Genomic DNA, 23,904 nt, shown 5'->3' with positions numbered 1-23,904 from the left:
ATTGTGTGGCGAAACCTGCCTGTGTCACACATTTCCTTCTCTCCAGTGGGAACATGCATTCATTCATGGACATTTGCATACATGACCGTCAGAGCTCCATTACTGCTGAATCACGCCACTCGTAATCTTGTACATAGAAAAGTATAAGCAGTGTCTGTAAAAATGGCTCAATAGATTCTAGCTAAGCCATGCTTTGTGAATGGTATCTTGCTCCCTCTAGTGTCTCGAAAATATTCTGCAGTTGCTGAACAAATGGCTTTAGTGGGGTTACATAGTGATGCAATTTCATGATCCTGATTAAATGCTCATAATCAACCTGCACATTAGAAGCAACCAATGCAGGTAAATGGCAAAATTATTTTGTTTATTATGTTTATATTCACATTTAGTCAGCTGGATGATGCTCTTATCAAGAGCAACTTACAAAAGTGCATTTAATAGGGTTAGGCAATTGGCTGCACAGGCAGGATTAATCTGCATTACACAGTTTTGTTGCTCAAGACAAATGGTTCCATTCCACAGGATGAAAAATAGCATGGACAAGTAGTTCTGCACAAAATGACACTCAAAGAAATATATAATATGATGTTCCTCATTTACAGATGAAGCCTGCGTTTTACCCTGATACCTGTCATGAGTGGATATACAAGGCAATGCTGTTGCTACTGACATAGGAAATGACAGGGAATGTATGTGTATAAAGGTTTCTTGTGGTCTGTTAAGGTTAAATTATTATGTTAGAATTATTATAAATATTTCAGTTAGGAGCTTATCTTTTCTGCAGAATTTTCTGCCATGGGAAAAAGTGACCTGCAGTGAACAGATGTGGCTAGTAGTTGAAGGTAAGGAGAAACCAATGACAAGAAACATAATTTTTAAGTACTGGAACACTTTTGATGATATGGCAGAATATGAAGATGGAGAAGAAGAAAAAATAAGAACCTAAAAACAAAAGTGAAAAGCTTGGGTATCCATTGTGTGGCTGTATGAGGTTACATTCATAATCTATATGTTTAAATAGATTAAATAGAATTTAATGTCTGTAATGAGTTAGACCTCATGTTCATTGAGGTCATTTTTGTAAGAAACTACAAAAAGGGGCTAACTGTTGATCCCGTGTAGATATAGGATGGCTTGAAAATCCGTAACATTCGGTGGATAACATATCTGACAAGAGTTTGAACAACTGTCCTGGGCTGGTGAAGTCCAGTGAGACAGCTAACTAAACTATGGTGTTCTCCTCCTCTGTGATCATTGTGGAAACAAATGCTTCCCTCTCTCATATCTGCACAGGACAGGTGTTCTTTGGAAGTACAACGTATACCCTTAGGGCGAATCTAAAAATAGTGGACTTAGTGGGTGTGTGTGTTGGAAAGACAAAGGACTGTGTTTGAGCTCAAACCACACAGATTTGTTTTGGATTTTCTGTATGACAATCTCGGCTGCTGTGAGATCAGTGCTAAAAAGAAAAAACAGATCTCTCTTCGAAGCATTGCTAAACTTTGTTTACATGTACACCCTGCTTTGGTGTTCATTTTAAATTACATGGCTTTTTGAACATTTCCAAATGTATAAGAACACAAGACCGCCACTGGGTAGACTATATGATATTTATTTAGACTATTATACTATTTAGCCAATGGTAAACGAGCAAGAAATTAACTAAAAGTAAAACTACATACATTCCATCATCCACACTGTTGCTCATACAACGTGTGTAAAAGTCACATTGTAATTTGTCTTGATGAACCGAGTGTAGGCCTATTAGGCGACGTAGAGGTACCGAGATTGGCTGAGAGGCATTTGGTTCAGCCCATTTCTTATTTATTTGCTTTTCTGGAGAGATGCATTTAGGCTATTTATTACTTACAGGTCAAAGGTTTGTAGCATGGCTAACTGCAGCTAATTTCTAAAATCCTGGTGTTCAAAATGTGGCATAGAGACCTTACCAGATTTCTTTTAGATTTTTTTACTCTTCTGTATTATTTGTTTTGTGCTGAGGTAGACGCGTTGACTAAAATTACTTTATTTAATCTGGTAACCTTGCCACAGGTGTGTCTGCGATTGTGAATAGAGATAAAAAAAATCCCCAAGCAAGGCTTTTGCTTTTCGTTTCGTCGTGGGCGTATAGGGACCGTCTGTGCGTGCAGCAGAATGTATGTCTGTCGTTGACAATTTGTGTCTACATAGATTTGATTTTTAATTTCCTATACACAAAACACAGAAATATCTTGTTATGCACAATGTGGTAAGGGTAAGGGACGTGGATGAATACTCTATGATATTAGATTAGACATTGATTTTTGGTGTTCAACCTATCGATTGGTTTGTCTCGGAACCATCTGAAGAGATCCACGCCGGAAACGTCGCTGCTGTTGTTCTAAAACTCACCAGGAATAAGCGCAAATGTTTGTGTAAATTTATTTTTTTTTTGTAAATTTGTTCCCTCGGTGCTTATTGCTCAATTACTATAAACTATAAACTCATTCGCTATAAACTGTCTTGACTCGCTGAAAGCGGAGCGACCTCTGAATTGTATAGGAAGTGGTAAGCGCAAAGATTGGTTAAATTCAATGTCAAGAAAGGAGCAGCAAATGCTTCTGTGTCAGCTGGAAGGGTTGGCGTTTAACATGTAGTTTTGGCTGTATCTTGCTATGTTTTATTTTTGATCGATAGGATTAACGCTGTTATAAAGGTGGATCTAAAATTTATGCTGCTGGCCCTTTCTGGAATGCTACAATGACGAAACCTATGTTGACATTAAGGGCGTTGCTTGATTTTTGAGAATGGGTTTGTTAGGATACTAAATAAAGGTGTAGCCTACCATAGGTATCGCAAATAGTCTTACAGGTTACGTTTTTCGGTCATATTCTGTCTAGTAGCTGATTCAGTGACAACAGTGATATTGGGCTTTACAACGAATGTTTTTAAATGTACGGATTCTCCACGGTCGTGTAGGCCTACTCATCGCATTACTCAGTGGTTCGCTTGAAACACTGACGTAATTTCAGGGATTGATGGGCGCTGTGTAAGATTTCGGCAACTCTTTGAAGTAACTCCAGTCGTCAATAACACATTCCGGCAATTGACAAGTCTCAATTGGCGGAAGTACCAGTAATTGTGCCTCATCAGTAGGTTATCGTTGTTAAAGTTGCATGCAAACGTATGCACTGATTAAATGATTTTCATGCAATTTTATATCGACCCATGTTGGTGAATTGAAACCGCAGCCTTATTGACCTTATGTGCCCACCTTTTAAACTTTGCAAACTTCTTACCTGTGTCACTGTTCTTGTACCCCTCCACTTTGTGGAAGGCCTTTATGTTGTTAAGGCTTTTTTTTTTTTTTTTAAATAAAATATTTCTCTCTTGGTGGTTATTATTGATGCATAAAATCGTGTTGCTTATTAGTGATTACCCACTCGACTACAGGCCCTTATTATACAATCACTTCAAACAGTTAGCGCTAACCATTATCAACCACTGTCTACTATACTAGCTAGTGGAATGTGTATTATCTCAATTAATATATATAGCCTTGGAATCTGGCTAGGTGAAAAAAGCCGTCTGATGATCATGTTTTAAGACTAGCTGTGACACTTGGAGGGGAATTACCTTAGCCTATTGATTGCTACCGCTTCCTGTTCACACTTGAGATTTCGTCCTCCTCCAAGCAAGCTATTGTAGCCAGCTAGCGGTGTATTTGAACATGCTTAGCTAATTTACCGAGTCAGCTAAAAGGTATTTCGTAGACTTAAATCCTTAACGCCCGCCTTTACCACTGAACCTTTACCAAAACAACGGAGACTTATCTCGTTTACGGTTTGGGTCTTTTCGTGCCCTTTCATTGACGGAACAGTTCCTACATTCTGCCCAACCGCCGGTTTAGCAGCTGCCTACCCACCCCCACTGACACACACAGTGAAATGTTATTTTACTAATACGTTTATTGCGCTACACTATAGGAAATACTGAAACTGACCCAGGGTCAGCAGCTGGGGCAGAATTGCTCTCCAACAGGCAGATTCTCGGTACACTAAATGACGTCAGAATCTGCGACAGCTGGGGCCGTCCACTCTACTTTTTCTTCTTCTCAGAAACATGGCGACGACAAGACGTTTGTTATTGTTGTGTATGTAGAACGGCTACGCGGTAGCGGTTTCAAAACTGATTACTGACTGAACACCTACTGCTTGCATTTTCAGTTTTATTTTGGCGGTTATGAAAGTGTTCAACCTGGAGGATGCTGAGATCCACCGGTTTCTTCCGTGGGATTGACTGCCCGTTTTATGCCGAAAGCTATAACGGGAGAAGCGAAGGGGATAGGTGCAACAGACCGTACTGTCACTTCAGACACAGCAAACTCAGACGGGCGTCTTGTAGCGGAAACAGTAACCGAAAAACCAAAGAGTCTTGCTCCAAACAAAATGGTGAATTGTACTCATTTTAGGAAATCCCATGTGTACTTGGAATGGTTGTATCGCAGTGTCTACCTTCAGCCTTCATTGTCTAAGTGAAGATGTAGATCTAGCTTGCTGTCTGTCTCGAGTATATCCGAGCATGTAATTACTGTATACTGGTTCGTTTTAAATCAATCCGATTATGAATGGTGATAACTTACATAAACTAATTTGGGCACTATTTCTTATGGTTGCACTGGTGTTGGCTAGCTACTTGGCTATGAATAGAAGAAGTAGCACTACTATGTTTGAGCTCAAAGTATTAATGCGGTTCTCGTTGCAGACGTTATGGAGTCAGGGAGCGCCTCTGTGTATGCTCGGTTTCAGTCCCGACATGTCTAAGGCTAACCTTTAGTTGATGGCTCATCAGAGCCCTTAAATTTAACCTTCCAGTACCGTCCGCTGGAGAAGTAATCAGTGAAGCTGATTGGACAGACACTTGAGTTATCCCTTGTTCAGATGTCAGCAGCTGTTTGAAACATACGTCTAAAACCTTCAGGATTGTGGATCTCCAGGACCAGATGTGGACACCACTAGTAGATGTCCTGTCATTGAAGCCAATAAACTGGATTAGAAGTCCTGTGTGACATATATGTGTCTTCAGGACTAACTTTAAAAATTCCAGGAAGCCTTCCATTAAGGAAATGATTCCGTTTTAATTTAACAAGAGGTCAACGGGAGCCAAGTATACACAGGGGACCTCCAGTGGCTTGCATTTTGTGTTAATTCATGTTAGTACATGTTCCATTCCATGTTAAACCCAAGTAGTCTCACTAACTGCAGTACTTCAACCCCTATTATCTGGCATTTTAGCTGTATCTTTTAGTGCATATAAGAAAAAGTTAAATAAACATTCTCTCATTGCTGTCTCCAGAGCTAGGCTATGACCCATACAACCCGGAGGTTGTGAGGCCTGGGGAGCAACAGAATGGGGAGCCTGTGTCAAACCTGGCCATTCCAGCACCCTTGGACCCAGGTGCCCTGCAGCTGGAACTGGTTAATCGGGCCATTGAGGCAGTACGTAGTGAGGTGAAGAAGTTGTCACGCATTGGGGACCAAGAATATGACCCCACCACCAGTGGTGTCGGTGCCAAAAGGCACAAGCTGTGTGTTACGGCATCTCCTCTGGAGTATGATCCAGGCAGTTATCAGATGGCTCCGACTGCTGACTACAACCCAACACCCTGCTCCAGCAAGTACACCCTGGATTCTGACACCCAGAGCCCTCATGCTAGTTCCCTGGAATATGTGCCCACTACTGTCTCCAAAACGGTTGTCAAAAAGCCTGCCCCACTCCCTCAGACTCCATGTTCACCCTCTCCTCCCTCCAGTCCCCCTCTTGTCCCTGCACCCTCTTCATTCCTCTCCTCTTCCTCTAGGCATAAGTACACACTGGACAACTCAAAACCCCCCACTGACCTGGAATATGACCCCTTATCCAACTTCTCAGCTCGACCGGGGAACAAGACCAACAAAAGTCCCGTGGACCAGAGGGCTGTGGCTGCTGCAGGAGCTGCAGGAGCCGGGAGCAAAAAGAGGCTCCACTCGACAGGTGTGGGGAACCAGACGGCCGATGAAGGTTATGTGCCCACTTTTAAGAGGCCGCGGCAGCAGGAGGAAACACCGGTGCTGGATTTACAGAAATATACTGCAAGTTTCTCTGAATCTGATGAGGAGAGCTCTGGAACAGAGTATCGGCCGACTTCCATCAGCCGTCTGCAGCAGAAGAAGTGCGCCAGTGGGCTGACAGACAGCTGCTCACAGAAGGGAGGGGGAGGAGAGAGGGGGAAGGGTGGAGTTGATGGGCTGAAGGAACAGCGAAGCTTGGAAACCAAGGATTGGGATTTCTCAACGCAGAGTGACACAGAGGGCTCAGAGAGCTCACACCTTGGTCGGCCTAACGACATAATGGTGGATAAACAAACCACAGGTAAAAGCAGTCACAAGAAAAGCAGCAAAACAGACAAAATGAGCAGTGAAGAGAGGGAACCCAGCAGAAAGAGCAGCAGTCTAAAGGATAAGGGTGGAGCTTCAGATGGGAAGAGGATTGACTTGTCCAAGAAATATAATAAGGAGTCGTCCAAGAAGGAGGGCAGGAGTGAGGGGAGGAGGTCGGACGAGAAGCACAGGGTGAAGGAGAAGTCCGTGGACAAGAGCAGTAAGGAGGTGAAGAAGGGGAAAAGCGACAGCAAGAGTGCAGACAAGCTGAAAGGGGAGAGGGGCGGCGGAGAGGGCTGCGTTAAAAAGGCCAAGGTTTCAGACAAGGGCGGAAAAGAGTCGTCCAATCTCAGGGAGCACAAGAACGGGAAACTAGAGAGCGGTGGAACAGAGAAAGGAAAGAAGTCTGGCAGCCAAGGAAGTGACAGCAGAAAGAAAAGCTGCTCCTCCTCGGATGGCAAGGCTAAGCAGGTTGGAAAGGAGAAACGGAGGTCTTTCACTCACGTGGATCTGTTTGGAGCTGAGAGCGCAGAGGAGGAAGAGGAAGAGGAGGAGGGGACTGTTGTTAGGAAATCAGCAGCTGCTTTCAAGAGAGGAGGCTTTGAGAAAAATAAGAGGAAAGCCTCAGTGTTGACTGTGTCGTCCTCAGAAGATGAAGGTGGACAGGAGGACAAGAATACTGATGATAATGACAATGATGGTGGAGCTGTTGACTACTCCCATCTGCAAGTGGACCTGGATGAAGACTCTGACCCTATGGAAGAGTGTCTGCGGATCTTCAATGAATCCAAGGATGTGAAAACAGAGGACAAAGGGAGACAAGCGAAACAGGTACTGTACTGTGTTTTACCCATAGATGTTCTGCAGTGAAATACTCCAGTCCACTTCATGGTTGATGGGATCCTATAACATTTAATATAAAAGCTACGTTCAAGCTAACGCTGCTCATAAAGTTACATTGTATATTGTACTTGTACAAGTATGTATGTACAAGTGGAAATTGAAATACTGCTTTTTAGAATTAAGTGATAGTGATGGGCTTTTACTTGTGTTCCATTCAACCACAGTGTTGTATTAAGACCATGGCCTGGACCTCACTGTCATGGCAATGACACAGGTCTCTCTCCAGCTTGGGTTAAGGGTAAAGAAAAAGAATGTCATCAGATTCCCTTTGTGGGAATGTGTTCACTATATGCCTGTTACCCTAACATCAATGTACCAATTTAGTCTGTGTCTAGGGGCAGTTTTTGATGGCTGTGAAGCTTACTTTCTTTAAATATTTCTGTTGAATGAATCTTACACATCTTCTTTTGCTACCCCCTTTTCTTTTGTGTCCCTCCTCTTTTATCCCTCAGCCTTCTAGAGAGCCAGAGGAGGATGAAGGCACAGAAAGCACTTTAACTACACTCTTCCCAGGGCAGAAGAAGAGAATCTCCCATTTCACGGCCAAAGGAAGTGTGAGTTTGCCGTTGCTGCAGAATTTTAAAAGTTCTGCTGTGGTCTTTACTGCTGTGTGGCTGTGGTCAGACCTTGTCCATTGAATGATGGGGGTGTGTCTTTGTGTTTTTGGCTGCAGAAAAGCAGCCCTAGAAACTGTACGGTGGCTCACGCGCTCTTAGCTCCCCCAAAGTCACAACAGTACCATTTGCCTGTGCAGAAAGGCCCTGACAGTTGCTATCCACCACAGTTGAGGCTGTAGCCCCTGAAAACTGCTTGTTTCTGATTGTGTTGAGCTCACGTTGGCATTGGCATTGCAGATGTGCAGAATAAAAGTTGTCCCCTGTCTGTTAGACGGAAGCCACTCCGAAGCCCATTGTGCGGCCATACCGCAGACCAACTGCGCAGGAGATCTGTTACCAGCGTATGCAGATTGCGCAGCAGCAGGCCGCGCAGCTAGCTGCTGCTGTGAAGACGGCCACAGCCACACCCAGCCCTGCCTCCAGCTTCTCTGGGGAAAAGAGGAGGGTAGCGCACCGCCCCAATCCATTGGTCGCTGCTGCAAAATTGGGTACGGTCCTTTCCTACCAATGTCAGCTTAAGGCAGCATTCTTGTTGTAAGGGGCACCCTGTGAGGTGCTGTTGATGATGGGTGTGCGTGCCTTTGGGTCTGCAGGTCCTGTGGAGGTGAAGCAGGCGGATTCCCATGTGTCCTTGCCAAGCAGGACATCTCCAGGCCAGCTGACCGTGAAGGCACACACCTCTGCGGGCATCCTGTCCAAGACCACCTCCACTACTGCACAGAAGAGAGTGGCCCATACGCCCACACTGAAGGTGAGCGGAGTCAGGCTGCGCACAGACTGTGGTCATTTCCAGACAGTCACAGCCCCAGTTTCTGATGATGATACCTGCCTGTGGCCTTCCCTTGGATTAACATCCCATCTTCCCCTGCTTCCTCTCAGAGCTCTACCATTAAGCGGCCAGTCATCCCTACCGAGTTTGGGGCCAAAGTGCCCACCAACATCCGCCAGCGATACCTCAATATCTTCATCGATGAGTGCCTCAAGTTCTGCCCGTCTGAGGAGATCGCCTTTGAGACGGTAGGGGGCCGGTGTGGACATTCTCTCCTTGATAATCATGTTGACATTGTAAGAGAGGATATCAACAGCCACCATACTCAAAGTGTCTGCTTTGGTTCTGTCGAAGTTTGGCTCTGAGTAAGAACGTTTACCAACTGTTATGAACAAGTGTAATCATGCGTGTTGGAGCGCTCGCCTTGAAGCTCAAGCGGCGTGTGTTGCTGTGGTGTCTCAGGCCCTGCAGGAGGAAAAGGTGGTGTACGATCGCAGCAGCAGCAAGAACATTTACTTGAACGTGGCAGTCAACACACTGAAGAAGCTGCGCAGCAAGAGCAGCAGCAGTGCCTCCGCCGTGTCCAGTAGGTCACACTGACCTGCGCCCGTGGTCTCACACCCACATGCTCACACCCGTGTACCTGCAAGCACAATCACCTGAATACATACAGGACCGCAGGCACGTATTCGAGCACTCGCACATGTCCGACACGTCATGTTAACCCACCCATGCTCGTGCGTGTATGTGAATACATACAGGACTGCAGGTACCTGAAGCCATGTCCAGTATGTCCCAGTAACCCACACCAATGTACCCCCACCCACATACCTGGTCATTTACCTACAAGCACATGAAATGCAGTGAATAAATACAGGAATGCAGCCACCTTTTTGCATATGTGAAATATACACTGACATACACCTGTACAGACTTTGCACACACGAAAGCACATTTGGCACAAGCAAGGCCGGACATGCTTTGCTTCTGAGTGCAGCACTTTGCATTTGTACAGCACTTCTGAGTTTAAATAGTTTGAGATCGTGGTTAGTGTGACATCCCCCCCCCCCCCCCCCTTCCACAGAGAGCCCTGCAGGCAGTGCCAACAGGAAGTCTCAGTCACATGAGGAGGTGCTCGGGGGGCGCCTGGCTGCGAAGACCAGCTTCACCATCAACAGGACGGGCAAGCAGCCTGAAGACAAACTCACGGGTGACTGATCTGTACTCGTGTTAGGGCTTTAGCTCTTTAATAAATTATATATATAGATGCCAGATGCTCTTTAATACAGAACACGTATAATGCATAAATGTTCAAGGCAACATGGAGCGGGAGATATAATTTCCACAACCCCTAGGTGCAAGTCCAGTATAAATCATAATAATTAAGTGACCGCTACCTGTAGTAACCATAGCCACAAGTAATGTGTTCAAATAGCAAAGGGTCCTTCAGCCAAGGTATAGTCCAACAACAACGTCTGTGTAGGTTCAAATTGAGTGACCAGCCTAAAGAAGTGGGTATTCAGAAGGCAATGGAAACTACTGAGTAATTAGCCTGACCCACCGCAGTCCCACCAACCCATCACTTACCCCATATTCAGTCATGTGGTTTAGCTATGGATCAGCGCTAAGACCTGGTTTCAGAAACCCATATAAACACTGTGTCTGTGTAGTCTTCTCAGTCACTCATCACTTGCACCTCTGTCACTGGAATTTGCATAAATCAAACCGTGGCCGTAAGGCAGGATGGCTCTAAAGAACACGTTCTACTGCTTTTAAGTGACAGGGCTGTTGGTTGAACGTTGACTGAGGTGTGTCTCTTGCGTGGCGTATTTCCCAGGCGCCACGCTGTACAGGAAGCTGAAGGAGTACCAGATGACGGAGGAGCAGCTGCAGGAGCACGGTTACCCCAGACCGCATCCCGAGCGCTCGGGGCGAGCCATCGTCTACAACGTCCCGGAGAAGAAGAGTTGTGACCGTGAGGGCATTTGTGCTCCTGTGTTTTGAAATGGTGAAGCGCCTCTCCAGCTGATCCAGCTGACACTTGCCCCTTCTCCTGCTTGTCTCTGCAGCATTGGCCAAGGTGTGCTGTCGCTGTGGGGCAGAGTATAAGGTCACAGCCAATGGAAACTGTGTACGGAAGGAGGAGTGTTATTATCACTGGGGCCGCCTGCGCCACTACAAAGGTAACCCTCAGTGTGTGTTTATCATATGCATCGGCCTGTCTATACAGTAATTTCAGCTTTAGAGACATTTGGAAGAGCCAAGTGACTTTAAAGATACAAGTGCCTGATACAAATCTTTCTTAACCAAAGTCATCACAGGATCTAATATACAGGGTATATGTTTTTCTCTTTGGAATGCCTATGAATACAGAAACACTGGTGACATTTGTCTACAAAAAAGCTTATTGAAGGAAAGACTGATAGCTCTGTGCTGTGAGGATGTGGAAAATCTCTTCCAGCATTGATTGCAGTGGCTTGTTACAATTTCTTCTTTTTTCTTATACAATTGAAGCAAGACTGGTTTCCTTACATGTAATTTCACTTTGGGTAAAGCACATTATTTTTATAGGATTGAATGTGTTAATTGGTATTCTTTATCTCTGCCCTCTCTGTGTATGCTGGCAGTGGTGGCTGTAATTGCTGTGTGAATCTCACCCTCTCTGTTGTCAGTGTCGGGAGGCTGGGAGAGGCAGTACAACTGCTGCTGTGGAGCGGTGGGTTCCCCAGGCTGCCAAACAGCTAAGGTAACCCTGTCCTCAATGTCCACACCCCTGTCCAGCTTCCTGAGACCATTATCATTATACAGATTATATATGTTATATTACTTATAACAGTACATATACAAATAATTGCATCTCATTGAGAAGTGGCAGCAATAGAATCACACACTAGAGGGCAGTGTTTCACTCAACACATTGCAGCCTGACTTGTTTCGTTTGTATTTACATTTACATTTATTCATTTGGCAGACGCTTTTATCCAAAGCGACTTACATACAGTTGTTTTTTTTACTATGATTGTGGTTTATCCGTCCAGTTTTCAGTGTGCTGATGATAAATCACTGTTAGTGTATGATGCTTTTGGAGGTTATCACAGCGTTTTTCAGATGAATACACAGCTGTTCCAGGCAGTTTTTCACTCACTGCTCTGTTTTGCCACGGTGAGGTAATGTATTTGGCCATGTGAACAGTCGTTGTCTCTCGTGGTTTTAAAGCAGAGGGAGTGGTCTGTTCGTTTTCTCACAGCAACACGTGCAGGACGGACGGAAAGAGGCCCTTGATGGCTATGTGAAGACCTTCAGCAAGCCCCTGCCCGCTGATGGGAACGCTGGAGTCTACGCCCTGGACTGTGAAATGGTTTGCACACTGTTTAAAGGTCTTTTACTAATGTAGCAGCAAAAAACATTGTTGTAGGGTTTTATGAGTGATATGCGGCACCGCTAATTTGGAGACACTCTTTGGAGATGTATAACAAAATCTGACAGCCCTTGTAGCAACGTTGAAGCATGTTAACAGACTGGGGCCAGGTCTTTGTCTCAAAGCCTTCTTTACCTCCTCCTTTGCAGTGTTACACGAAGCAGGGCCTGGAGCTGACCAGGGTGACTGTCATTAACTCTGAACTGAAGGTCATCTACGACACCTTCGTCAAGCCCGATAGCAAAGTGGTGGACTACAATACAAGGTATGCCTGCTTTTAGTGTGGGAAATGAACAAAGATGGTAGATTATATGAAGGGGAACCTGTTTAAAAAAATTGATTTGAGTGTCAACCAAGGTGAGACTGTAACAGTGATTTTTTTCTCAGTGAAAGTCCATTTTAACTATTTTGCTTGGACCTTCTCTCACAGTATATGTGAATGTTTTTGTATGTTCATTCATATATTTATTTGTTTTTTTCCTGTGTCTTGTGTGTATTTGTACTGTGTTTGTCTTGTGTTGGTTGTGTATGTTCTGTGTCGTGTGTTAATGTGTGTTCTGTGTCGTGTATGTGTGTGTGTCTCATGTCCGGTGTGTGGTCAGGTTCTCCGGTGTTACAGAGGAGGACCTGGAGAGCACCACAATCACCTTGCGGGACGTCCAGGCGGTGCTGCTCAGCATGTTCAGTGCAGAGTCTATCCTTATTGGACACAGCCTGGAGAGCGACCTCTTTGCACTCAAGGTACTCAAGGGGGAGACAAAGACACTGTTGTGTGGAACAGCACCCAGGACAGGGTTTTTGCACAATCATAGGAGACTGTCACTCAGTTCAGGATCTCTGTTACTCTGTAAATCTTTCCTTTCTCCTCACCCTCACCCCCTCTGATTTTGTTTCCCCAGCTCATCCACAGCACTGTGGTGGACACGGCTATAGTCTTTCCACATCGTCTTGGCCTGCCCTACAAGCGAGCCTTGCGGAACGTCATGGCCGACTACCTCAAGCGCATCATACAGGACAACGGTGAGGAACTGGGCCCCACCACACCGGCACCTCGGCTTAGTGCGTTTGCACACACACTGACACACACTTAATTCTCACAATCTTCAATAAGGTGCTTTTAGGGTGAAATGTCAAAAACAGGTTCTTTGGTATGGCCTGCATCTCCCTTCATATATCAGGTTCACCGGTGAAAAATCTTATTATAATCCTATCATAAAGCCTATTGGGTTTGCATTAGTATGGGGGGATGCAGGATAAGGTTGGAGACGATGTTGCACTGATGCCTGTGATTTCATTACAAATTATAAAAAGATGTCTGTAGAGGAGCTGGCCGACTTTTCTCACAAAAAAGCAAACGGAAGGAACAAACTTACAAAACGGTTCATTTTAATAATGCAAAACAAATCCAAAGCAGCCTTGAGCACACAGCTACACTGCTGAAAAATGTGAGCCTCCTCTCTAAAGCTGCACACCTGTTAACTGCCTTTAATTTGCCAGGTGGGAAAAATAGCCAGTTACAAATTGACCACTGACAGTTAACCTGTTTTGTAATACAGTTGGTTAACATGAGCTCAGTTATTGATGAGGTTGAAAACTGAAAGACAAAATCTTTCAACACATTTAAACAATTACACAAACGGTTACAGTACATTACGTCATTAAGCAGAAGCTCTTACCCAGACTGACTTCCAAATAAGTGCATCACAATGCTAAGAGTAGTTATCGAAAAGTACTACAAGAGGTCAGTAAAATACTGAGTTAAGTGCTAAACTAGTGTAGAGTGCTTTTTTTAATAGACAATAGGGATGGATAGGATAGATGGAGAGAAAGGCAGGTGAGAGTTTTGGAAAACAGGAGAAAGGTCTCCTTTGCCACATCCATTTCACTTTTTCAACTTCTGAAAGCATTTAAGACACAAAGCCGAACTGAAGCGCTCCCTGCAGTGTGAGGGGCTGGTGTGTAACATATCTGCCTGTGCTTCCAGTGGAGGGGCACAACTCCAGTGAGGACGCCAGCGCCTGCATGGAGCTCATGATGTGGAAGATCCGGGAAGATGGCAAGGTCAAGAGATGACCCCAGCCCCCCCTGCTCCGCTCTCTCCCTCTCCCCCCTTCGTCGCCGTGGAGAGCCCGAGGGAGAGGGACGCCGAGGGTGGAGTGACACGGAGAGGGAGGGGTGCAGTTTGTGCTGAGGACTTACGTGCTGCTGTACCAGAGCGCTTGAGCTCCACCTGAGTGGAGCTGTGACAGTGAGAGGCAAGGAGGACAAACCCTACAGGAGATCTGCAGAGCCATGCCAGGTTATATCAGTCAGGCCTGAGGCCCTGCTTGCCTGTGTCATGTGACCTGGAGCAGCCAATCACTGAAGTGCTCTGCATTGGAGGGCTTGAATGAACAGTGTTTTTTCTCTTGTTACTATTAGGATTATTATTATTATTATTGTCCCCGTTGTTATTGGTAGCCATTTTATTAGTTTCCCTGTCAGTATGGGTGTCTCTGCTGAAGGAATTGAGTGATACTGACAGGGGTCAGATCAAAAGTGCACAAAGGAAGCCTCCCTGTAAAAACAGGTCAGGGCATTTGAACTATTTGTTTGTCGAAGGTGATGTCCTCTCTCTCAGATGCAGCCCCTTATGCCCACAAGTGTGAAGGTTTCTCATACAGAGCTACTGCAGTATTTAAAGTGTTACTGAACCCCTTTTAACAAGATCAATTTTTGCAAGGTTTAGAATGAGATAAAATGGTAATGATCATATTATTTATATTTTCCTTTGTTATAAGGTGCCCTTTCTAATGTGTTTGGTGCATGAGCCTAAACTTCCATTTTGAGCTGTAATGTGTTTTAGTTTATATAGTTGTGCATGGGAGCTGAGAACACCAGCACGTGTCGGAACAGTAAATGAGTAGGTGGGTTGTCACCCAGCAGTGGATTTGGGGAACGATGATGTGCAGTATCTGATAGCTACATGACTTTTGTTAAATTTCTGTCTTTCTAAAAGATGAATTATGGATCTGACTTCTGTTGAAGGGGCAATGGGAATTAGCTGTCATAATTGGTGTTGGAAAATAGAAGGAAAGGGGTTCAGTAAGGCTTAAAGGTATTGGTAGTGAGGAGGTGAGCATTGCACAAGACTTGAAAAGTGGTCATGGGGGCGTAGCTTTTTGTTAATCAGCATTCTTTGTTGGGTGGGTGTCTGTAAGCACAGCAGTGCGGGAGGTGTTGGGTGTTGGGCAGCTTTATGATCAAGCTCTGAGGGTTACTGTGGCTCTGACCTCAGGTGAAGGATGCTGCTGTTGCATACTTGACCAAAGTATTTTACCCATATTGCACTAGGGGGAACCTCGCTGTCAGTGTGCTGAGGTGTGACTGCCTCGTCTGTGTAGCATATTAATACAGCTGCATTAACTCCTGCAACACCAGTAGCATCTCTATTAGACACAGCGACACCATTGTCATTTTCTCAGAGCACCGTTACTGCAGAAACCCTCCAAAACAGCCTGCAAATTGTGAATGGTAGCACTGCACCTTGAAATACAATTGGTGCACCATTTTAATGCCTTGAACTACATAAAGACCTGTAGTCAGATGAAGAGTAATTTTTCTATGGCAGTATGTATTTGTTAGCTTGACAGTGAGGCAAATGAACCAACAAGGACTTGATCATTTTATGGAAACAAAAAGTAGAACGAGACAAACCACACAGAAGATGCATCGAGTCACATATCTCCCGGAGGAACTGTTGTCTGAGACTGGTAAGTGAACCACATGTATGACTTGAACCGTGCTGAGAAGCTGGACCAGAAATGTCACATTCCCAGGTCTTTATGGTCTATAACCGTTTCTCTCTGTCCCACTCTTTCCTGTATAGTGCATGGAAGTGGAGCATCTTTAGTGAAGTAAGCCTAGTCTGTCATACACACCGGTATAGTCCTTCCCCCTATAGGTAACACAGTTTATATCATGTAGAAATGCAATAAAGGCAGGTATCGTATAATTTAAACATGTACCTGATTAACCTGTACAATCTTATTTAAAGTACACTGAGACTAATAATGACAACAGATGCTGGTGCTGTACATATGCTGAAACAAATTGTTCTTTTGTATTTGTTTTTTTTCTGTTTTTTGTTTTGTTTTTCTATTAAAAATGAAATGAAAAGCATTTCAGTGTTTTGTTTGTTGTTGTGTCAGGTTGGGTCAGGTGTGCAACATCCAACAGTTTAAAGGGCAGGCAGGATACTGCCATGATGCTTGGTGAATGTTATAATAACTCATTGAGTTACTAATACATTGTGTGTTTGATAAGTGGTCTGTTAATTCTGTTGTCTACCTGGACGTGTGAATGTCTGTTTATCTGTGTGTTTGTTATCCACAGATACTTGTACTGTGTGTGCCCGGTAATCTGTATATATATATATCTGGGCCCGTGAGTGTCTTTTTCTGGTAGCATCTGTCTGTCTGGCTGTGACTGTGTGTATCTTCTGCTCTCTCTGTGTCTGTAAATTGTGCAGTCCCCTCTGGCAGGTGTTCGGCCAGTGATTCCTGTCTCAACAGATGTTTCATTGGCAAACAAAACAGAACAAAAAAGACAAAACTCGGAGCCCCATTATCCCCCTCCGCGCCAGGCGCGCGCTCGCCCATTGAGCGCGACCCGTCACTTGTCAGCACGCATTTCCCCAGCCCGGGCCAGAGACCCCAGGTATTAAAGACCCCGTTACCCCGGGATCAATACTAGCACAATGTTAAGGTGGCGAGGAGCGGGGAGGGCTTGGAAGGCTCGCGTGTGTCAGGTGCTCGGGAGAGTTGAGCATGTGGGGCGAAACAGCTTAGAGGTCCTCTTCATTATCAAATTCGATCAGCGCGCTCTCCCTGATTACCTTTGACTGCTGGGGGTCGCAAGGGGTCGGGGCAACGCTCGCGGGCGCAGAGAAAGGGCTGCCGACCCCATGCTGGGGGAGAGCCATATTGTCCCTAGCAGGCTAGAGCAGTGGCCCACAGAATACTCTCCCACAGAGCACCACTCTTCCCTTGTGCCCTGGAGTCTCGTACTGTTCCCTGGAGCTACTCGTACTGTGATTCTGTTGTGATTTATTGCTCTAGTACGTCTTATTTATACAGTTGTGAAGAATCCCTGTGAGGTCTATGAAAATCTAACGTGTTTGAATGCTTTAGCCAATTTGGATTTGGCACCCTTCAGGTTCCAGGAATTGCTTTTTTATTTTGTCATTATTGATATTTCTAATACAGAGAGTGCTGTGAGTAGCTAACACTAATAACAGTGGAAGTAATCATTTATATGTGGCCTGAAAAGGTAGATAGTGGTTAACGTTAAAAATAATGGTTGATTTAAATCCATCCAGAGCATCCTAAGTCCAAACTCCATCAACCATAAAGCTTCCTTGGTCTCCAGTTTTGTGTCTCTTTATAAAGAGGTTGCTGCAGAGGGTCTGATCTGACTTACCTCTCTCTTGACAAGCCACCCCCCACAAGTCTGCCCTTGACCCCCCATGACATCCAACAGCCTGGCTCATGGTGCTTGGTCATTAACTCCATCCTCTCTCCCTGACCATACTAACACCCTGTCCCTGCTGTTAGCCTGTTGTTACCCAATTAAGCAGCTGATCTTTATTGTGTTTCACACATCGATCTTGTGATCCGCTGGCCGTAGGTAGAGTGGGGGGCAGAGGGCTGAGGTGATGTGAAGTTAATACGTGTCAAACACATGCGGCAGGGTACCGTTTCCAGTGCCCCGCAGCTGAGGAAGAGTCTGTGCATCTGTGTTTGTAGACTGTGATCAAACCTGGCTGGCAGGTGTAGGTCACAGGTATTTTGGATGATTTCATATGAGGTGTATTGCTGTGTAGTGCATAGCTGTTGTAACTGCCCATGTTTGAGATGGAGAAACATTGATTTTCAAGCCCCTCAAGTCTGGATGGAGGCATGACTGGTGGTGCATACACCATATGAGTGATCGCACCAGATGGGTGCAACATACACAATATGAGTGATTGCACCTTGCATACACTCCAGTTAAACCTTGGCCTAGGTAGAGATTGGTTTCTCTCTTCTCTCATTCCAAACAGCACTGAATGCCACCAGAGGACCAAGCCAAAGGTGGCATGTATATTTTGATGTTGTGCAATAACCAATAAGGTTATTTTCTTTGGCACATCCCTTCCATAAAAAAGTGCTGCAGAGATTACTGTGAGAAACATTCAAATTTATCATTTATGCTTGGAGATGGAGGCTACTACCAGTAGTTTCAGTAGTACTGTACTGTAATTTGTGTCTTTTAGCTTCCACAGTTCCTTAGTTTTCCAAGCTGACTTTGCCATGGATGACTGAATAGTATGTACACAAAAAGTACTGAATTACAAGTTTTGTTTTCTTGTGGTTTATTGACAGCTTGCATGTGGGGATAGCTGATCTCTAATGTTGCTGGAGTGGATCTGGGGTCAGGTAGAGCTGCAGAAACTCAATGCGCACTCCAGTACACCTACGCCTGGATGTGAGAATGGGGCATACATCCCTTTGGTAACGGAACTGCAGCCACACTTCAATGAAAGGTCCCCTTCAGTAAGTGGTGTGCGCTGGTTCCTGCTTTACCGTATCTGTTTGCATATGCCCATGCATCTTGGGTCACAGTGCTGCCGGCGTGTCGGAGCTCACAGCAGGACCCCAGCTCTTGCTGGGGCTTAGCTGGGGGCATCGCTGACCCCGCTGTTCATTCTCCCTCACTCCTGTGGGTCAGAGGGCAGCCGGCCCCATCGATCTCCCTCAATAAAGAGGTCTTTAGCCCCCACCGTGCCTTTTATGGCCCCCTTACCCCGGTCCCAACACGGCCGTCCTGAAAGGCACACAATTGTGCTTCGTCCCGATCGATCAAGCCAGTGTCCGAGGGGCCTCGGCTTTAAGCGGCTCTCTCACAGATAACTGACAACTACAAAGCTCCTTTCTTGACAGGTGCTTGTCAATACAAATTTCCACTATTGATAAGCAATTAAAGACAGAATAGGAGAAAGATGGGGGGGGTGCTGCACACTGCTGCTCTCAGACTTAAACATCTGTTAAACAGGCTCTATAAACAGAACAGATAGGCTACTTTTCAAAAGACAAATTGAGCACCCCCTCTGCCGTCTTCCAGCACCCCTGTAGTTTTTACCAATTGGAAGAATATTAAAAACCATTCAGAGCATGGCAGTTTGAAAGGGCTCTTGAATAAAGAAGTTTTCTTTCCTGTAAACCAGGGACTATAGCCTGAGTAAACGACACCAGTCCAGCAAGTTTACAGCCACAGTCTGTTGTTCAGAAGTCTCACAGTGCCCTAGTGTCTGCTGGTTTAATCTTGACTATATAATTATGGAAAATACTTCCTCATGAAGTAACTCACTGTTGACAGCGATATCATAGTTTTGGCTTTAAGGAGGCACACCTTTTCACCCACAGAGTGGGACTTTATTGTTATCTATAGTTTGCTTTTGAACTTGGTTGTACACACCTGGGAGGAGGAAACAAAACCACATTACTGATAACACAAAAATCTGATTCAGCCAAGAAACCAGTGTCCTTTTGCCTACAACTGGTGTACATGTTGTACCCATTTAGAGTGGTTTCTTACATACTCTATCTTGAGAAAGATGCAACAATAATTGAGCTATTACATGATGAATTATATATATTAAAAAAACTGAATTGATGAGAACATTTTGAACCAGTGCTGAAGCACAAGTAATGTGGTGGCACCTGCTGACATTTTAGTTGAATGTCTGAAGTCAAAAGTAGCGTTGTTTCCCCATGAGGTGACTAACCAAGGCTAACATTTGTCTCTGCTGCTGGTAATCAGTGTATGCGTAAGTGGATATACTGGGAAGAGGATAACTGGAACTAAGCTGTTTTTAACACTCCGGGAGGGGCCGCAGTTCAGTAGGCATAAATATCAAGTGCTTACAGTAATCCAAGTTATTTGAAGTAATGTATCCTTAATTACATGGGGAATGTAAAGTTTGAGTTAGAGGTATTTGAAGGGGAAACTTCCGATGTTGCAGCCACGGGCTTCCCCCTGGTGCAGACAAATGCTTAGGCTCTGTGGCATCTCTCAGTCTTGTCAGGGGCAAGATCCTCCACCATTCTTTGGAGGGGGTATAGTCGGGGTAGGGGGGTTACAGAAAAGTAAAGCAATCTGTCTGGAAGGTGTTGGAACAGCAGGAAAGAACAGCAAAGACATTTCTCATTTAGAGCAAAACCGAAGTGATGCGGTTCTGGGGAGGAGGTGGGGGTGGTAAGGGTGAGGGTTTCAGGGGGAGCAGTGAGTTGCGAGGGGGTAGGTGGGAGGGGGTCGCAACACAACCAGCGCCTTTGTGTGGCTTTAATCCCCCAGCCAACACAGCTTTGGCCAGGTTTCATGATGAAAGTGCCATGAAATAACTACTTCTTTTTTAACCAGTAAGTCTCCCCTAATCCTGCAGGCCGAGGAGACAAAGGCCTCTGGGTTCTAATCCTGCAGCTTTTAATGGGGTTCAGGGGCTGTGCTACAGAGCCTCTTCTAAATGACTTATTTTTGTCGGACACTAATATAGCTTGACAGCCAAGAACAGAGAAAAGAAAAAGGGAACACCGCAAAACTTTCTAGATTTTTGCTTATGGGTTTCTAAAAGGTTGAATATCCATGATGATGATGATCGATGTGATGTTTTGAATCCCTTCAGAAAACAAGGACTGCTAAACAGAATGTGTCTGCGCAGAACTGTCTGCACGGTCCGCTAACATTAGTTCACCTGTCGAAGCTCACGGCTTATGTGAACGTAATTTTTTTCTGAATCACGTCCAAAGGAGATTGAGAACAGATAATGCACTTGCTGGGTTGTTAATAACTCGCTAAAAAACGTTCAATCCCAATCTAATGAAAAAGACTCAGGAAGGGTCATAGTTTGACCTTGGTCCCACTGTGGTTTCCAGGTGAGAGCAGATACTCATGCTTGCTGAGCCTGACTGCCTAAGCCAGGACTCCACATACAACTGTCCCAAGAGCACATCACAGCCAGAACTCTTATTATCTTCTGTTCTGAGAAGTATCGGTTGGATGAGTGAGTGCTGGATGCAAGAAGTTGGGCATTCATCAATTATTTACCCTGTCCATTTTTACCTATATGGGACTCCCTGTGAAATACACAAACCACTGTCCACACTGATTGCTAAATGCACAATTGTAAAGGTAGAACATGGTAACGTGTAAAAGCTTTTGGAAGAGACCTTCAGGTCTCCATGCTTTCTAAAGGGGTGGATCAGTTGAGTAGAGCTTTGATATATTCATGAACAAAATGTGTGTAGTCAATGACTTTTTGAAAGAGACATGCACTCTGTCAGTTCTGAAATGGTGGCAGGGAATGTGATGATGAGTTTTATTCCTGTCTGATACTGAAAAAACTCTTAAGTTATGAACATAGCCAATCATTTGGGATATGTCCATATTCTGACAGAGACAATATTCTTGAAGAGGGCCTACTCTTCGATAAAAACCACAAACCATGGAAGCACTATCTGGGGTGGAGTCTGGTGTTTCTGAGTTTTGGAAGAGAATTAGTAATCTTAATTTATGGATTCAAGCAAAATATTTTGAAGGTATGGTTTTATAGGCATTCAACATGTTTTCTAGAAAACAGAAGAAGCGTTCAGATTTTGCCATATCTGAAATTAAGAACAGGAACAAGTGAAGGTGGTATAAGCTCACAGAGATCAAGACCTAGCTGGGATTGCTTAACATACATTTCTTCAGTCAGGTTTGTGATGCTCACAGAATGCTGTTGAGTCAGTGCGTTTGGTATGCAAGTTCTAGTATCATGCCTGCGAGTGTTTACATGTAAAAGCGAAAGAATGTGTCTTTCACTCTTCCCTATCGCCGATGCATTGTCTCTGCTGAGGGAGACTGAGTGTGGGTCGGCTGGCGATGGATTTGCCCCCTCTGTCTCTCTGTTACCCCTCCTCTGTGTTTGGCTGGTATTCTGGGTTCCTGGGTAGCCCCCGAGAGAGAAAAGAACACCCCACAACTAAGGGGCACAACTGATACTCGTGGGAAACATAATCTAGCACTCTGCATGCTTTGCCTTCTTGCCCTAAGTACCACAGAATCAGGCTGAAGTGGAATGTGTGTCTCTAAACCACACCCCCCGCAAGCTGAAGCCAATACAGAATTATCAGGGATGATCTTATTGGGGTTGTTAAGAGTTTTAGTCTTTAGTCTCGGCAAGCAGAGGTGTGCATAGATGCGAGTTCTAGGCGGACTCTAAAAAGCTGTGTAGATTTTGTTAAACTCTCTGACCTTGCAACACAATCAGCGCATTTGGTGCTTTGTGAGCATGTCCTCTTTTTGTCCATTACCAGTGCATGACTCTGCTCCATGTAAAAAGCCGTTGCTACTCGCACAATATTTTTAATGAAAATTTGGTTTCACTCCATGATTATCATAGGAATGTTGTTCAGAAAACAATCATTGCAGCATGAAAATGTCAATATCAGACAGAAAAAATTCAAGAGAATGCCTTTTTTTTCTGCATTTCCTTTCTCTGTACTCCAAAACTTATTTTATCAATTCTAATGTAGAAAAAAAAATCTTTTTAAGTAGTACCCTGAGCTGGCTGGCTAGAACTCTCAGTCGGCAATGTCTAGTTTGTATCTCACGGGCCCATAAACTTTACAGTTTATGGGCAAAATACGGAGCCTGTTAGCAAAACAAATTGCAAAAAGCAAACCCCCCTCAGAGCAAAGATTCACGAATTGGGAGAATGGAAGAGAACAAGGGACAATCAAAGGCTGTTATTTTAATCTTCCCTGCCTCAGAGATTTGCAGACCACATTGTTTTAATTGTTTTAACGGGAGGGAATGAAACGCGCGCTTATTGAGGGGGAATCCTTGGCATAATCTCCCAAGTTCAATAGTTTCAAAACCCTGAGCCCTCGGACCCCCCTCTTTTCCCTCATCCTACCTAATCCAGGCTAATACCTTTCTTTCTATTGGCTAATGGATGGGGGAAGCCGGAGTTAATGCTTCTTAAATAGTCGAGGGTGAGAATGGGCCACGAAGAACTTTAATCCCGGCCCGACAAACACAGAACTGAGGGGAGATGGGGGTGGTAGAGGCCTAATTTGCAGGACTAATACAGTTGGACTGAGTTGCAGTGAAAACTGAGCTGCTCGCAGCACAAGAGCCAACTGCGCGGGTTGGGAGGTATCGTTTCTCAGGTAAATTAAAACTAATAACGCAGACGGGTGTGATGGTGGTGGTGATCAAGATCATCCAATAGATCTCAACGTAGTAGCCTGTTTTGGACAATGTACATTCGAAATTACATCTAGGGAATGGAATTGCCGATAGTAGTCAGTGATGGGCACAATAATTGGTTTATCGACAGAACGTATCAAGTGATGTTAGCGATGTTGCTCATCAATATTTTGTAATCGTTAGTTTTTTTTTTAAATAGTTTTTTTTGTAGGTCGTTTTGGTACGTTACTGCTGTTGCTAAATGTTGCGTTAACATTTTGAAAACTGTAAAGTAATTGTAATAATAATAAGAGTTATACCAGTAGTTATTGCTGATGTTGTATTTGGCTCATGGATGATTAAATTAATGGTGTTGCGAGTATTAATAGCAATAACCTGTAAATTTAGTCCCCAATCTCATTTTAATCGTGTTGTTACAGTAAACTGCAGTTCTTTCTTTGGCGCTGTCCTTCGCATGCTTTTGAAATATGTGCGTTGTCTTTCAGCTTCTTTTGAGCTGCCGTGCACTCGTGTTCTAACGGCGTG

The 23,904-nt window shown here is 44.6% G+C and overlaps 1 protein-coding gene across 1 annotated transcript; it reads left to right on the top strand.

Annotated features, from left to right (window-relative positions):
* Positions 1 to 4,114: 4,114 nt before the first annotated feature.
* Positions 4,115 to 16,163, top strand: rexo1 (REX1, RNA exonuclease 1 homolog). Its single transcript, XM_036522334.1, has 16 exons — positions 4,115 to 4,430; positions 5,335 to 7,229; positions 7,754 to 7,855; positions 8,190 to 8,406; positions 8,512 to 8,669; positions 8,798 to 8,935; positions 9,150 to 9,273; positions 9,772 to 9,897; positions 10,525 to 10,662; positions 10,757 to 10,870; positions 11,360 to 11,433; positions 11,935 to 12,045; positions 12,255 to 12,370; positions 12,708 to 12,846; positions 13,005 to 13,125; positions 14,090 to 16,163. Exons 1-16 carry the CDS (start codon positions 4,244 to 4,246, stop codon positions 14,176 to 14,178), a joined length of 3,849 nt encoding a protein of 1,282 aa, XP_036378227.1. The 5' UTR covers positions 4,115 to 4,243; the 3' UTR covers positions 14,179 to 16,163.
* The last annotated feature ends 7,741 nt before the right edge of the window (positions 16,164 to 23,904 follow it).

The sequence above is a fragment of the Megalops cyprinoides genome, chromosome 2 (assembly GCF_013368585.1).
Source record: "Megalops cyprinoides isolate fMegCyp1 chromosome 2, fMegCyp1.pri, whole genome shotgun sequence".
NCBI lineage: Eukaryota > Metazoa > Chordata > Actinopteri > Elopiformes > Megalopidae > Megalops > Megalops cyprinoides.
The sequence above is the reverse complement of the archived record's forward strand: the minus strand, read 5'-3'. Positions and strand labels throughout refer to the sequence as shown.